General features: G+C 38.5%; 1 protein-coding gene across 8 annotated transcripts in view; it reads left to right on the forward strand.

The window, feature by feature from the left end:
- The first annotated feature begins 602 nt into the window (after window positions 1-602).
- Window positions 603-17,572, forward strand: part of LOC106089049 (protein nervous wreck) — a 38,780-nt gene continuing 21,810 nt past the window's right edge. The window contains exons 1-6 of one of the 8 annotated variants that reach the window (XM_059361234.1): window positions 607-983; window positions 11,802-12,201; window positions 12,624-12,853; window positions 15,869-16,952; window positions 17,019-17,154; window positions 17,353-17,543. In XM_059361234.1, the coding sequence (XP_059217217.1) occupies window positions 12,181-12,201; window positions 12,624-12,853; window positions 15,869-16,952; window positions 17,019-17,154; window positions 17,353-17,543 (1,662 nt within the window). In that variant the 5' untranslated portion in view covers window positions 607-983; window positions 11,802-12,180. Of the gene's footprint in view, window positions 984-11,801; window positions 12,202-12,623; window positions 12,854-15,868; window positions 16,953-17,018; window positions 17,155-17,352; window positions 17,544-17,572 lie in introns of all 8 variants that reach the window. The other 7 variants (XM_059361235.1, XM_059361240.1, XM_059361237.1 and 4 more) reach the window with 7 other exon arrangements.

Consider the following 17,572-nt stretch of genomic DNA (forward strand, 5'->3'; position numbering starts at 1 on the left):
ACCTTAAAACTACCTCGACAGCCCTAAGCATTCTATCATTTTGTTTTATCTCGCGATTGGTGTTACACTCAGCAACTAAACACTCGTTAGTCGCGCCAATTGAGTGAGAACGTCATGAAGGTCTTGTTCAAATGGGCCAACTGATAAAGCAAACATATCGGGTATCAGCAAAAACGTTAAACGCGGCATGGAATAGCAATGCGGACAAAAAGTTTTTTTTTATTCAATTGAAAAAAAAAACATATAACAATATATCGGCTTAAAGTCTCTTAATCGTAATCTTATCGTATGTAAGAATAAAAGCAATCATATATGACAAAAGTGCAGTGACAACGCAAGGAAAAGTGTTTCGAATGTAACGGCTTGGCAATGTGGCGACTGGAATTTAGAAATTCCCATGAATTCTGTGGGGATGTTAGTATTGCGCAAGCTCTGCAAATGCAACTTTGCTCATGCCCGTACCAAAGGACAAAATGTCATTTATGAATGAAAATATTTACGCTATCCTCAAAGCAACCCCCCATTGGCCCCACAGCGCTACAGGGAAAACAGAACTCAGCAACAACAACATAAACAACATCAAGAGCACACTGGAAAATTACACTCTCGCATTACGATACCCTCAAAACAGCACAATGTTGTCCGTAGTTATTCCAGTTCCAAACTTAAAAATGTTCACATCCACCAACGTCAGAAAAGACACCACAACATAACGCCAACAGGAAGAAGAAGACTTCTTCTTTGGGACAATAGAAAAAGAACATTTCTTTTTTCTCCATCAACAACGACGACATCGTCGTCCAAATCGATACGTAAGAAACGAAACGCAAAAAGAAATTATTGAAAAGTATTTTTTGTGAAAAAATTCAGTGTTGAAAGTGCGTGGATTATCCATATTTGTGCTATTCCGGAGTTCAGAGCAAACGGTGCTCTCTATGTGAAGAAAATCAATGGCCAAAAAGGAAGCTACAACCAAGAAAAGTGTTAGAAAATTTCCAATTTTTATTCTCCATTAAAAAAAATATACTACAGAAACACATGAAACAAGTCTACTGTGCTGCTAAACTCCCCTGGCTCCCCTCTCCCAACCAAGCCAAAGTTTTCTTGTGTTGTATTCCTTCTTAAAATCGAGTAGAATTTCCACAGAATGCTTTATGGCCTCCGCCTTTGCTAGCCTAGCCTTTGGCATCGTGATGTGAAAATTGGTTGATGATAAGAAAGGAGAACAAAAATTTCAAACTGAAGTATCTTTAACTGAAAAATTAGTTCAAATAACTTAAAATTTGCAGAACTTTTTCATTTCAATTTGAGGAATTGGAGTGTTGTGCGCTGTCTTCTGTCTGTGTTGGTTGGGTTTATTTTTTCATATACAACCATTACATAAGTGTACATAAGACACAAACACACCCACACACACTCACAGAAAATATCCTTTTATGCTCGTCGGTCTTTTCTACCCTCCACCATGACAATGGCAAGTATGAAACGAACATTTTGTCCCAACGATGTCGCTCTAACAAAGTCACTTAGTCAGTCCCAATGTTTAATGTTTCTTTTTCACAGATTTAGGGCCAAAAAGAAACTAACATCGATTTCAATGCATGTTGCTCCGTCCGTCCGCAAAAAATCACATGACTTGGTTAAGGGGAAAAGAAGGGCAACAAAAAACATTTGCTTCAAATGGGTTAACATGGAGAAAATGTCAATGGGTAGGAAGTTTTATTTGACATAGTGAGACATTGGATGAAATGAAAGTGAAAAATAATGCTATACATTTTTCCTATTGAAATCGTTTACTAAACCCGGAAATAACTAATCCCGTGAAAATGTGTACACTCTACAATATAAAATCGAAAAGTATAACAATTGTCAAGCTTAAAACTTCGTCACTGTAATAAAAATCATTCAAGTGAACAAAGTCGGGATCTAGTGAAAATATGTGGGTGGCACTGCCCGGGGATTCCCAAGAAAACATAAAATATTTTCCTGCGCCGGAATTATTCAAGAAAACTAAATAATTAACCGATCCCAAAAAAATTTGGTATTAGTTATTTAATTGCCCATCTACAGTTTTTACAAATTTCATCAAAATCGGTTCAGATTCAGACATAGCTTCCATATAAAGATATCTATATACACGCAAAAAAAAAAAAATCGTTTCATGTAAACGAAAATTTTCGACAAGTAAACTTCTTTTGTGAACAACATAGAACTTTGTTTACGATGAAAGTACATGTTCCAAATAATTTTTCTTCCTTTATAAAATAATTTAACGTCATGTTTTTGTGTATGCAAATCTTTTTATACCCACCACCGAAGGATGGGGGTATATTCATTTTGTCATTCCGTTTGCAACTCATCGAAAAATTCATTTCCGAGCCTATAAAGTATATATATTCTTGATCAGCGTAAAAATCTAGGACGATTTAGCCATGCCCGTATGTCTGTTTAAATCACGCTACAGTCTTTAAAAATAGAGATATTGATTTGAAACTTTGTACAGATTCTTTGTTTTGTCCATAAGCAGGTTAAGTTCGGAGATGGGCTATATCGGACTGTATTATGATATAGCTCCCATATAGACCGATCCCCCGATTCAGGGTCTTAGGCCAATAAAAGCCACATTTATTATTCGATTTCGCTGAAATTTGGAACAGTGAGTGTGTTAGGCCCTTCGACATATTTCTTCAATTTGGCTCGGATCGGTTCAGGTTTGGATATAGCTGTCATATAGACCGATCCGCCGATTTAGGGTCTTAGGCCCATAAAACCCACATTTATTATGCGATTTTGTTGAAATTTGGGACAGTTAGTTGCATTAGGCTCTTCGACATCTTTCTTCAATTTGGCTCAGATGGGTCCAGATTTTGATATAACCGATCCGCCGATTTAGAGTATTAGACCCATAAAAGCCACATTTATTATGCGATTTTGTTGAAATTTGGGACAATGAGTAAAGTTAAGCCCCTCGACATACTTCTGCAATATGCCTCAGATCGGTTCAGGTTTGGATATAGCTGCCATGTAGACCGATCTCTCGATTTAAGGTTTTGAGCCCATTAAAGGCGCATTTATTGTCCGATGTCGCCGAAATTTGAGACAGTGACTTGTGTTGGGCCGCTCGACATTCTTCTTCGATTTGGCGCAGATCGGTTCAGATTTGGATATATCTGCCATATAGACCAATCTCGCGATTTAAGGTTTTGGGCCCATAAAAGGCGCATTTATTGCCCGATGTCGCCGAAATTTGGGACAGTGAGTTAAGTTGAGCCCCTCGACATCCTTCTTCAACTTGGCGCAGATCGGTCCAGATTTGGATATAGCTGCCATATATCCGATGTCGACGAAATTTGGGACAGTGAGTTGTGTTAGGCTCTTCGACAACTTTCTGCAATTTGACTCAAATCGGTCCAGATTTGGATATAGCTGCCATATATACCAATCTAACGATTTAAGGTTATGGGCCCATAAAAGGCGCATTTATTGTCCGATGTCGCCGAAATTTGAGACAGTGACTTGTGTTGGGCCGCTCGACATTCTTCTTCAATTTGGCGCAGATAGGTCCAGATTTGGATATAGCTGTCATATATCCGATGTCGACGAAATTTGGGACAGTGACTTGTGTTAGGCTCTTCGACAACTTTCTGCAATTTAACTCAAATAGGTCCAGATTTGGATATAGCTGCCTTATAGACCAATATCTCGATTTAAAGTCTTGGCCCCATAAAAGGCGCATTTATAATCCGCTTTCACTGAAATTTGACACAGTGACTTATGTTAGGCTTTTCGACATCCGTGTCGTATATGGTTCAGATCGGTTTAATTTTAGATATAGCTACTAAAAAGATCAATATTTTGTTATACACAATTGAACAATGACTTGTACTTGTTAGAATTTGGTTCAAATCGGAACATATTTCGATAAAGCTGCTATGGGGCATAAGGTATGCAGTTTTCACCGGATTTTGACAAAAGGTGGTTAACATATATACCCGAGGTGGTGGGTATCCAAAGTTCGGCCTGGACGAACTTAACAGCTTTTTACTTGTTGATTTTAAAATAGAATGTGCATATTGAAATGGATGCCAACCAAGTTCAATATAATGCTATAACATAATTAAAACTCAATATTCTACCAATTATAAGCAAATCTCAGTTGGTAACTCAAACTTGTTCAGAGTTTATTTTGATTTATTTCGATGTTATAATACACAATTATATTAAAAGCCTTCCATTTTCGCACAAGTCCATTGTGGGTTTGTTTTAGGATTCGCTGTATTCGTTATACTATAAATAAAACCAAAAATTTATTATAGGAGTTGTTGTCATGGATATTTCTTTTTCCGCGTAAATATTACTAAACAATGTATGTGTGTGCCTTGGAAATGCTTGTACCTGGCAGCCATTTGTCTGTGGCTCTAATGATTTTTGTCATTGGACATACCAGCATATTTTTACATAAGTCGAAACTTTAAAGATTGTCACTTTTTGGGTTTACCATCCGCATTCGAGGGAACTCCTCAACATACTGACTGCTCTTTGGTTAGTCTTGCTTGGGATTATTTTCTTGTGTGCGTACACAGTAATGTGCAATAGTGTGAGTATTTTTGCCCATCACTGGTCTCTACGCTCAAATACTCACTTTTTATCTTTAGTGGGAGAGAACCAAGTTAAGGATTATTGGTCCGGTAAAAGTATAATCGTCGGCGGTTATCGAAACTCTTTTTGCCATTTAAAAGTGTTTGGTTTCACAATAAAAGATGTGATTTTTTCCCATAGACGAAGCTGCTTAATAGTTAACAATAAACAAAGTTAGTTTCGTTCAATAATGTTAATAGGTAGTAATAAAACTATTTAGTTTGTCGTGAAAATGTCCGAAACGTTTTAATTTTTGCGTGTATAATGAGGCGTAAACATGTAAAAAGAGACGTAAACTTGTTAAAGTGTACCAAGTTCGGGCGAGCCGAATCTTGGGAACCCACCATCATGGATTGTTCTACAAATTTACACAAACGAACTTAGTTGAAGGGCACAAGTATACTTTAAGTGAAAAATGTCTGCCAATTCAGCCAACTTCTTGGCACCGTAGAAGACTAACCGGAATCTACATCAGGTAATAGACTGATTGGATTGTACTTGTTGTTATAGTCGTAACAGACCCTCGTTTTCAGCAAAATCGAATAACTTTAGCGGTTTCCAGGGCCTAAAAATGTCAAATACGGATATCGGTTTATAAGGGGCAAACTTCTCACATATCAATGAGTGCAGTCAATGATAAGCGGCCTCCTTTTTATAGCCGAGTCCGAACGGCGTGTCGCAGTGCGACACTTTTTTGGAGAGAAGTTTTACATGCCATAGTACCTCACAAATGTTGCCAGCATTAGGAGGGGAAAAAACACCGCTGAAAATTTTTTCTGATGGTCTCGCCAGGATTCGAACCCAGGCGTTCAGCGTCATAGGCGGACATGCTAACTTCTGCGCTACGGTGGCCTCCTAAGAAGTACTTGTACAAAATTACCAGCGGATATCCTTATTCGTTCGACCGTTATCATGATATCACCAGACGGACAGATGGTCGGATTACATGGGGTCGCAGATTAATATTTCGAAGTGTGACAAAGCGAATAAGTAGATTAGTATACCCCCCATTCTATGGTGGTGGGTATAAAAAGTAAGGTTGACTCGTATGGTGAATGTGCCGGAAATGGAAAAACGTCCGTAATGTAATTTTTACCATTCTGTGCTTTCATTACGGAGTGAACTAGATCACTTAAATTTGGGATAGAAGTCCACCTTGACAGTTTATATTGAACGGCTAGAATATTTTTCTTAAATTCGTTCATTCAGGCACCAAAAGTCTCCAATTTATTATACCACCACCATAGGATGGGGGGTATACTAATCTAGTCATTCCGTTTGTAACACCTCAAAATATTGATTTGTGTGCCCATAAAGTATACATATTCTTTTTCGTTCGTCTCGAAGGTCTGAGTCGATCTAGTAATGTCTGTCCGTATGTCGAAATCAACGCGTAAAGCTAGCCGCTTGAAATTTTCACAGATACTTCTTATTGATGTAGGTCGTTGGGGATTGCTAATGGGTCACATAGGTTCAGATTTAAATATGGCCCTCGTGTAAACCGATTTCCCGATTTGACTGCTTCAGAACCTGGAAGCCGCAATTTTTGTCCGATTTGGCTAAAATTTAGCATGTAGTGCTCTGTTATGACTTCCAATAACTGTGCTAAGTACGGTCCGAATCGGTCTATAATCTGATATAGCTCCCATATACACCGATCTTCCGATTCGACTTCTTGAGCCCTTACAAGCCGAAATTTGTGTCCGATTTGGCTGAAAATTTGCATGTGGTGTTATGTTATGACTTCTAACGACTGTGCCAAGTACGGTCTGAATCGATTTTTAACTTGATATAGCTCCCATATAAACCGATCTTCCGATTCGACTTCTTGAGCCTTTACAAGCCGCAATTTATGTAAGATTTGGCTGAAATTTTGCATATGCTATGACTTCTAACAACTGTTCGAAGTACGGTCTAAATCGGTTCATAACCTGATATAGCTTCCATGTAAACCGGTCTCTCGATCATCCTTGTTCGGTACCTAGAAGTATGTAGAATAAAATGATGCCCTTCAACTAAATTTATTTTGTATAAATTTATAGCAGAATCCATGATGGTGGCTTCCTAAGATTCGGCCCGGCTGAACTTAGCACGCTTTTACTTGTTTCTTCTAACATCCTCTCATAATTAAGCAGCAGTCATTTTCAGCAAACAACAGACTTTTCAGCAATAAGCCTGCTACTCTGAAATTGCAGAACTACTGCCACAATTTCAGCAAACTTTTTTTCTTTGAGTGTACATTTCGGTACCAAAAGTACATAATAGTACGACAAGGACTATCTTCGCCTACATCGAAAATTTGTTACAGTCGAAAGGTCCCTTCACGCAAATATGTTAAAAAAGAAAAAATCGAACCATATGTGTTTCAATACATACCAAAGACATGCCTACTTGCATTAGTCTAAACTGTTAGGAAGACCAAACAGACCGTACATCTTGGTCGTATACGGTCTTTGATATGTACTTTTAGTGCATCATTTAATACTATTGTATAAAGTACTAACCTAACTGGTTGAGCTAGAGTTTGAAAATTTTACACACATTCACTAATTATGAACTTTATGAAAAGTTTTTTCGCTAAATGGTTAAATTTTGACCATATCTGGCCAGAGATTCGAGGGGCCTTAAATAATTTACTGTTTCATATTTCTTTGATATGGCTAATAAATACGCCGTTTATGGGTCCAAGCCCTTAAATCGGGAGATCGGTTTTTATGACAGCTATATACAAATAATTTTCGAACTGGACCGTACTCTACACGTGTTATGGTCTTATGCAACTCAGTTGCAAATTTCATGGAAATATGGTCAGCTATATGCAAATAATGTCCGAACTGGACCGTACTCTACACGTGTTGTGGTCTTATACAACTTAGTTGAAATTTCATCGAAATATGTTCTGAATACACTATTGTGGTGTGGTGTTCGATCATCTTCAAATTTGCTGCGGAAATTTTTTTGTGGCCTATCGACGAAGCCTATTGAAGTTGGAAAACATCGATTTAGCTTTTGATATAGCTCCCATATATGTATGTGTTCGTCAGTTTTCCACATTTAGAGGCTTTTCAAGTTTGTATATGAACCGATCCCTCGAAATTGTGCACAACGCTTTCCTCTTCGACTACCACAATACATATTCCCTGAATGTGGTGGAAATCGTTAAAGATATACATAGATGTTGCTTCCATATATGAGTTTCACTTTTAGAGCCATTGCCAGAACATTTATGAAATACTTTTATGATATCTTCTATATTTAAGGGTTTTAATAGAAATTGGTTCAGATTAAGTTACATCTCCAATATCTATGTTCGCCCAATTTTTATGCCCTCCACCATAGGATGGGGAGTATACTGATTTCGTCATTCCGTTTCTAACACCTCGAAATATGAATCTAAGGCCCCATAAAGTGTATATATTCTTGATCGTCATGACATTTGTCCGTCCGTCTGTCCGTCCGTTCGTCCGTCTGTGCGTCCGTCGGTCTGTCCGTTGGTCTCTCCGTCCGTTCGTCCGTCTGTGCGTCCGTCCGTCTGTCCGTTGGTCTGTCCGTTGGTCTGTCCTTCCGTCCGTCTGTCGAAGGCACGCTAACTTTCGAAGGAGTAAAGCTAACCGCTTGAAATTTTGCACAAATACTTCTTAGTGTAGGTCGATTGGGATTGTAAATGGGCTAAATTGGTCCATGTTTTGATATAGCTGCCATATAAACCGATTTTGGGTCTTGACTTTTTGAGCATCAAGAGGGCACAATTTTTATCCAATTTGGATGAGATTTTGTACGTGGTGTTTTGGTATCATTTCCAACAACTGTGCTAAGCATGGTTCAAATCGGTTCATAACCTGATATAGCTGCCATATATACCGATCTTGGATTTTAACTTCTTGAGCCACTAGAGGGCGGACTTCTCATCCGATATGGCTGAAAGTTTGCATGGTGTTTTATTATGACTTCCAACAACTGTGCTAAGTATGGTTGAAATCGGTTCAAAACTTGATGTAGCTGCCATATAAACCGATCTTGGATCTTGACTTCTTGAGCGTCTTGAGGGCGCAATTCTTATCCGATTTGGCTGAAATTTTGCATGAAATATTTTGTTATGACTTCCAACAACCATGCTAAGTATGGTTGAAATCGGTCCATAACTTGATATATCTGCCATATATACCGATCTTGGATCTTGACTTCTAAAGCCTGTAGAGGGCTCAATTCTTACCCGATTTGGCTGAAATTTAGTACAGAGACCTTCAACATACGTGTTCAATATGGTCTTAATCGATTTATAGCCTGATTCAGCTCCCATATATGAATATTTACGAATATGCTTCTTGAGCCCCTACAAGGCGCAATTCTACTACTCTGGTCTTCAACACTCAATTTACTTATGGTCCGATTCGGGCTATAACTTGATATATCTCCAATAGCATAACAATTCTTTTTCATTATTCTTTGTTTGCTTAAAAAGAGATACCGCGCAAAGAACTCGACAAATGCGATCCATGGTGGAGGGTATATAAGATTCGGCTCGGGCGAACTTAGCACGCTCTTACTTGTTAGTATACATATTGAGAAAATGTGGCAATTTTTCAAGCGATCCTCACAAAAATGTTTCAAAAATCATTACTTTATGACGAACCAGTAAGGAAAGGCAATATGTAAATATATATGTATATGAGAGCTATATCTAAATCTGAACCGACTTTTAAACAGATCGTTTGAAAATTGTTGTTACTACTGCAATTTAAGTGCAAATTCTGCGACAAATATGTATGGGTGCTATATCCAAATTTGAACCGATTTTGATGAAATTTTGCAGATATGTTTAGATCAGTAACAAAACAATCCGTGGCAAGTTTTGTGCAGGTCGGTTACAAATTGTGTTTGTTACAGCCTTATAAGTGTAAATCGGACGATACATATATATGGGAGCTCTATCCAAATCTGAACCGATTTTGGTGAAATCTTGCAGATATGTTAGGATCAGTAACAAAACAGTCCGTGCCAAATTTTGTGCAGGTCGGTTGAAAATTGTAGCTACTATGGCCATTTAAGTGCAAATCGGGTGATACATATATATGGGAGCTATGTCTAAATCTGAACCAACTTTGATGAAATCTTGTAGATATATTGAGATGAGCAACAAAACAATCTGCGGCAAATTGTGAGCAGATCGGTTGAAAATTGAAGCTACTACGGTCATTTAAGTGCAAATCGGCCGATACATATATATGGGAGCTATATCTAAATATGAACTGATTTTTACCAAAACCAATAGCGTTTGTCCTTGGACCAAAAAAGTGATATGTGCAAAATTTCGTGACGATAGGACAATAAATACGACCTGCACCTGGACTCACAGACGGATGGACGGACATGGCTACATCGAATCAGCAAGGGATTCTGAGTCGATCGGTATAAATATCAATGGGTCCAGCCTTTCTCCTTCTTAGCGTTGCAAACAAATGCAGAAACTTATAATACTCTGTACCACAGTGGTGGTGTAGGGTATAAAAACGTTTAGCGAATTTTATTAAAGTCAGTTCGAATGGAGATACAGCTCTCATATATGTATAAGTACAAATTGTTGTATTACCTATCTGGAAACCTATGCCAAAGTCCATCAACATTGGTTAAGAATTAGACATAGCGATGTTATAGTGGTATTGCACAATTTTCACTTATAGGGTAAGTGTAGGGTATTATATAGACGGCACCACTTGACTTTTGCCTTTCCATACTGGTTTTGTTTTAATTGTGTTTATACCCTGTACTACAGAGGTGGTACATTTGTTTGCAACGCTAAGAAGGAGAAGAGCTAGACCCATTGATAAGTATATGGATCGGCTTAGAATCACTTCCTGATTCGATTAAGCTATGTCCGTCTGTCTGTCCGTTCATGTATTCTTGTAATCGCATTTGAGCCCCGATTTTCACAATATTTTGCATAAGACCCTCTTTTGGTCCAAGGACGAACGCTATTGATTTTGAAAAAAATCGGTCCAGATTTAGATATAGCTCCCATATATATCTTCCATCCGATGTGCCCTTTTAATTTTGGTCCGATTTTTACAAAATTTTGCATAATATGTTTCGTGTGACGTCTTAATACGTGTGCAAAATTTCATCTTAATCGGTTCAGATTTAGATATAGCTCCCACATATAACTTTCATCCGATTTGACCTATTAAGGCTGTATATGGCACAATTTAGGTCCGATCTTTACCAAATTTGGCGCGAAGTCCTTTTTGTGACGTCCCAATATGTGTGCAAAATTTCATTAGAATCGGATCAGATTTATATATAGCTCCCATATATATCTTTCATCCGATATGGTCTTTTAATGCTGTAGAAGGCAAAATTTTGGTCCCATCTTAACCAAAATAGGCACGAAGTGCTTTTTTTGACGTCCTAGTGTGTGTGCAAAATTTCATCAGAATCGGATCAGATTTATATATAGCTTCCATATATATCTTTCATCCGATATGCCCTTTTAAAGCAGCAGTAGCCACAATTATGGTTCCATCCTTACAAAATTTTGCATGAGATGTTTTATTCGACGTCGCACTACATGCAAAAAATGTCATCAAAATCGAACCAGATTTAGGTAAAGTTCCCATATATATCTTTGACTTTTAAGGCTGTAGTGGCAATTTTGGTCCGATCGGTACAAAATTGTTTAATAGATGTTTAAATTGATATCTCAATACGTGTGCATTTAATCAAAATCGAATCAGATTTAGATAAAACTCCCATGTATATATCATTTATGCGTTTCGACTTTTAATTTCGAATTTTCGTACCATCGTAAGAACATCGTAGAAGGTTCTATTCGATATTTCACTACGCAAAATTAAAGTCTGGCTAAATTTGGATATAAGTGCTATAGATTAAAAGTATAACGTAGACTCGGTGGTGTAGGGTATTATATAGTCGGCTCCGCCCGACTTTTGTCTTTCCATACTGGTTTTGTTTTCGTTTAGTTTAAAAAAGAAGAATAATCGCATATCGATGAAGCCTTTCTCTTTGGTGGAGGGTTTATTGTTGTCGACCTAGCCGAACCCAATGCATACATATTATTATATTAAGCTATTCATAGTTTTTCTTCCCTATGATTTGTCAATATATATGTAAATTTATTGTATCAACATCTATTTTTGTATTTTTAGATAAAAAACGAAAAATGTACCCTTGCTTGTGCTGAATAAAAAAAAACAACAATCATAAATTAAGAAAAAAAAAACGCTAAATGCTTAACGCTTAAACGCACCAACACCCAGAATCACATACACAAATACACACACATATTTATATGCTCTCAAATTGACAACTGGAGGACTTTTCAAGGAACAGTTAAACAAAGGCATAAACGCTCCCACAAAAAGACAGACACACAGACATACAAACATACATACACACATATACATTTAAATCGTAAAACCGCTAAAAATAAGAAAATCGAAATTCGAAAGAACCAACAAAAAATAATCAATCCATAATTTGGACATAATATTAGGATAACAAAAAAATAGAAACACACTAATAAAAATGCAGCCCCCACCGCGTAAGGTAAGCATATCCATATGAACTGACCTCACCACTACCAACACCTCTATATGCAAAGTGGACTTTTTTATTATTATTATCTTTATGTCTTTTGGTTACTATATCTATTTCTATCACTGCTTTTATTGTCGACTCGAAAACAACACCTAGCCGTATGAGTTCATAAACACATACAGTCCACACACACTGGCATGGGTTGAATGTTACTCATGCTTTTATATCCTTATACAAATGACTATACTAACACGTCATCCGTTGCATCTGTCATTCTTGCATCAGTTTTTCCCGTTTATATCGGTGTCTCAATCTCCTCGTTTGTCAAACACATATCCTGATTTATATTTTCGTTTTGTTTTCTATATCTCTCTCGTATCTTGGTGACTTTCCTGCTTTATCCTGTGTGTGTTTATGGGGCGCCTAATTAGGGTAACTATGTGAAATTCCTAAAGAATTTGCACACGGAACAAGTGGCCAAGTTGCAGTTGAAGAATCAACATGAGTGCGATTTGCTCGAGGACATACGACAATTCACCATCAAGCGATCCGCCGTGGAAAAGTCCTACAGTGAAGCTCTGCTGAAGATATCCTCGCAGTATTTGAACAAAAAGATACCCAATATACCGGATATTAAAATGGAAGGAATGGAGGAACGATGGTAAGTTGAAAGGCAGTTTTACAACACTTGTACACGTGCATAGGCTATTTGTGTGATTGGGAATCTAAGGGGAGAGAAAAGTTTTCTAATTTGTCAAATAGAGTTTCCGTTTGCTTCCACGAAGAGGATTTTAGATTTAATTTTTGCTTTATTCGTTGGTAAATAAAAGATGATTTGCGTTTCTGTCGATGACGCTGCATTACACTTCGTTCTTGTCTTCTCTCATATACGGCTGATATTAACGAATTTAGCAAAGCTAAACCTGGTGTTTCCACCATATGACTTCCAAACAAGTGGAAAGGCGGTAAGTTCGGTCGGGCCGAACAAAAAAAAGTGAAAAATTCATACCTTATGCCCCATAACAGCTATATCGAAATATGTTCCGATTAGGACCAAATAAGTACAAGGCATTGTTCAATTGTGTATAACAAAATATTGATATTTTTAGTGGTCTGTGTCGTAAACTGGTCTGAACCATATACGACACGGAGGTCGAAAAGCCTAACATAAGTCACTGTGTCAAATTTCAATGAAATCGGTTTATAAATGTGCCTTTCATGGGGCCAAGACTTTAAATCGAGATATTGGTCTATATGGCAGCTATATCCAAATCTGGACCGACTTGGGCCAATTTGCAGAAAAATGTCAAAGAGCCCAACACAACTCACTGTTCCAAATTTCGGCGAAATCGGACAATAAAAGCACCTTTTATGGCACTATGGCTGCTATATCCAAAACTCGACCGATCTGAGCCAAATTTGAGAAGAATGTCGAAGGGCTCGATACAACTCACAGTCCCAAATTTCGGCGAAATCGGACAATAAATGCGCCTTTTATGGGCCCAAATCCTTAAATCGAGAGATCGGTCTATATGGCAGCTATATCCCAATATGAATCGATTTGGACCGAATTGAAGAAGAATGTCGAAGGACCTAACACAACTCACTATGCCAAATTTTGGCAAAACCGAACAATAAATGCGCCTTTTATGGGCCCAAAATATTAAATCGCGAGATATCCAAATCTGAACCGATCTGAGCCAAATTGAAGAAGGATGTCGAGTGACCTAACACAACTCACTGTCCCAAATTTTGGCAAAATCGGATAATAAATGTGGCTTTTATGGGCTCAAGACCTTAAATCTGGAGATCGGTCTATATGGCAGCTATATCCAAATCTGTACCGATCTGGGCCAAATTGAAGAAGGATGTCGAGTGGCCTAGCACAACTCACCATCCCAAATTTCAGCAAAATCGGATAATAAGTGTGGTTTTTATGGGCCTAAGACCCTAAATCGGCGGATCGGTCTATATGGGGGTTATATCAAGATAAAGTCCGATATAGCCAATCTTCGCACTTAACCTGCTTATGGAAACAATCTCCGCAAAGTTTCAGTTCAATATCTCTATTTTTTAAGACTGTAGCGTGATTTTAACAGACAGATGGACGGACATGACGCTAGATGATCTTAGATTTTTACGCTGATCAAGAATATATATACTTTATAGGGTCGGAAATGGATATTTCGATTTGTTGCAAACGGAATGACAAAATGAATATACCCCCATCCTTCGGTGGTGGGTATAAAAAGAAAATCCCCCTAAAGGACATACAGGCTACCAGGATAATGTGGCACTTAAATGAAAGACATTGAGAAAGTACGTATCTAATTTCCGTGAGCATGTATGCCGATCGGGACAATATGGCATTACTATTAAAATATCATTATCAGGACGCTATATCTAATTCTGAATCGATTTTAATTTCGAGTAAATGCGTGCGAAACTGTCAATTTAGTGTATATGTGCATATGAGGCCATCGTAGCATAGAGATTTGCATGTCCGCCGAAGACGTTTTATGTTGAGAGCATTATTTATCATTAAAATACTACGGGGTCTAATCGATTCTCCACACCTGACAACCGAGATAACATTTAATGTTTCCTCTCGGAGAACTCGCAACTTTGAACCGTTAAGGTTGTCGCTTGCGAGTACTGATTATAAGAATAGAAACCTATTGCGGTGCTCACATGCTATATACAATAGCTTATATATAGTTTATGACGGACGGACGCGTCTGTTGAAATCACGCTATAGTCTTTAAAAATAGAGATATTGAGCTGAATTTTGCTGATTCGTTTTTCGTCCATAGGTTAAGTTCGAAGATGGGCTGTATCGGACAATGTCTTGATATAGCCCGCATATAGATCGATCCGGCGATTTAAGGCCCATAAGAGCCACAGTTTTTATCCGATTCTGCTGAAATTTGGGACAGTGTACTAGGCAACTCGACAATTTGGCCCAGATCGGTTCAGATTTGGATATAGCTGTCATATAGACCGATCTAAAAGGCGCATTTATTGCCGGATGGCACCGAAATTTGGGACAGTGAGTTGTGCTAGAGCCTTCGACATTCTCTTTCAATTTGACTTAGATCGGTCCAGATTTGAATAAGCTGCCATATAAATCGATCCGCCGATTTAAGGTCTTAGGCCCATAAGAGCCACAGTTATTATCCGATTCTGCTGAAATTTGGGATAGTGAGCTGTGCTAGGCAACTCGACATTATTCTTCAATTTGGCCCAGATCGTTCCAGATTTGGATATAGCTGGCATATAGACCCATCTCTTCTGACGAGACCATCAGAAAAAAATGTTAGCGGTGTTTTTCCCCTAGTAATGCTGGCGACATTTGTGAGGTTCTATGCCATGCAAAAACTTTCTATTTAAAGAAATTTGCCATTTAACCAAAAAAGGTTCTATGCTAAATGCTTTTTACCTTTGACAAAATGTCGACTTTGTATTTAATTAGGAATGGAAGAGCTTGTGTTATTTACCCTCCAGTATCGAATCCATTCATTGTGGCGCATTTATGACTTATTTTAGGGGTGGATAATGGCACAATAGAATTGTTCGCTTTAGCTATCAGTACCCCAAATACACACCCCCTAATGAAATAATTTCACTCCATTTCATTGATAAATGTTTTCCCATTTATTTACCCTTAAACGTATAGGAACATGTGGAGCGTTTGGCGCACAGTTTTGGAAGAGAATGAAAAATTGGCTCGTGCTCGCCTCGCTGCCATTGAAGTATTTCAACAGCAAATTGCCGATGAGGCCAAAGTCTTGAGGGACTACAAATTGGGCATTGCCAAAAGATCGCTGTCCTACATTGTGAATGTCCAGAAGGAGCTGCATCTGAGTGTGGGCGACTTGGATAAAACCAAAAAACAATATTTCGATGAAGAGCATTGTGCCCACGATGTGCGTGACAAAGCTCGGGACATTGAGGAGAAATTGAAGAAGAAAAAAGGCTCATTTTTCCAATCTATTACGTCGCTGCAGAAGAACAGTGCTCGAGTGACCTCGCGTAAGGAATTGCTTGAGGAGAAGTCGACGGGAGCTCGCAATGATTACATATTAAGTTTGGCTGCGGCCAATGCCCATCAGAATCGTTATTTCACGGTTGACTTGCAGACTACCATGACCACCATGGAGAACTATGTGTTCGAGCGAGTGGCTGAGTATTTGACCCTGATGGGCCGCACCGAATTGCTAACCTGCTCGGCTACACAAAATTCATTTGGCAAGATTCGTGACCAGGCCCAACAATTGACACGGGAATACAATTTGCAATGCTGTTACCTATTCTATCCGGTACTCAAGCAACACATTCAATATGACTTTGAACCTTGCGACAATGATCCAGTGCGTAAAGTAACCACAGAACATGAATCGGCTGCTGAGACTTTGACAAAGGAAGCCAAGAATTTAGCTGGGCGAGTGGTTAAGGAAAATGTTTCAATAAGGGAGAATGCCAAAAAGTTGGCCATATGTCAGGCTCTTAGGGATTCCGGGCAACGCAGCGATCCAAATGATCCCAACGGTCCAGATTTGGATTCCAAAATTGAGGAGTTCCGCGATCAGATACGAAGATCAGAAACAGAAAAAGCTAAGGCCGAAGCTTGTTTGCAGAGTCTGCGTGAAGGAGGTATTAATGTAGACGAATGGGTCCAGGAAGCCGAAATTATGGGTGCTCAAGAGTTAACCAGATCGGCCAGTTCAATTTCAATGCGTACTGATGCTTCAGGGCAAGGGGTGAGTTGAACGAGGGAAGGGAGTTATATTTTAGATCGCTTTTCTCATGCAATTTTTATTTTGCAGGAAAATCCCAGTTCAGATTCATTTTATGATAGCGACAAAGAGGAAGCTGCTGGCGGAGTTCCAGCTCCTGCGACATCTGGAGCCAAGGAGGAACCTCAACTTACTCGCGACAGAACTTTCAGCGATAGTGATGAAGGTAAATTGTTGATTAAAACATTAAAACATTTAATTTTCACAGAATTTTTTCCACGAAAGAAAATATGCCATTAAAAATTGCGTTGGTATTTGATTATCTGTAAACCTAAGAAAGTTTTGTCCCAATTCGGACACATATCTTTTTTGCTAGTATAATTGATACGACTTTAATTGTTTGACTTTGTATGCCAATTTACAGAAACGGAGGAAAACATACCAGAGCCTACCACTCAAATGCCGGCAATGGCTGCAATGACCACCAGTAGTGCTTGGGAGGATCCCACTGAGGTGAATTGGGGCGGTGACGATGAAGAGGAGGAAACTGAAGAGCCCATTGTTCCTGAACCCAAAGAGGCTATTTTCAAGTGTACAGCTTTATACAGCTATACTGTTAGTATTTGAAAAACCTCTAACCCAAA

The sequence above is a fragment of the Stomoxys calcitrans genome, chromosome 1 (assembly GCF_963082655.1).
Source record: "Stomoxys calcitrans chromosome 1, idStoCalc2.1, whole genome shotgun sequence".
Taxonomy (NCBI): Eukaryota; Metazoa; Arthropoda; class Insecta; order Diptera; family Muscidae; genus Stomoxys; species Stomoxys calcitrans.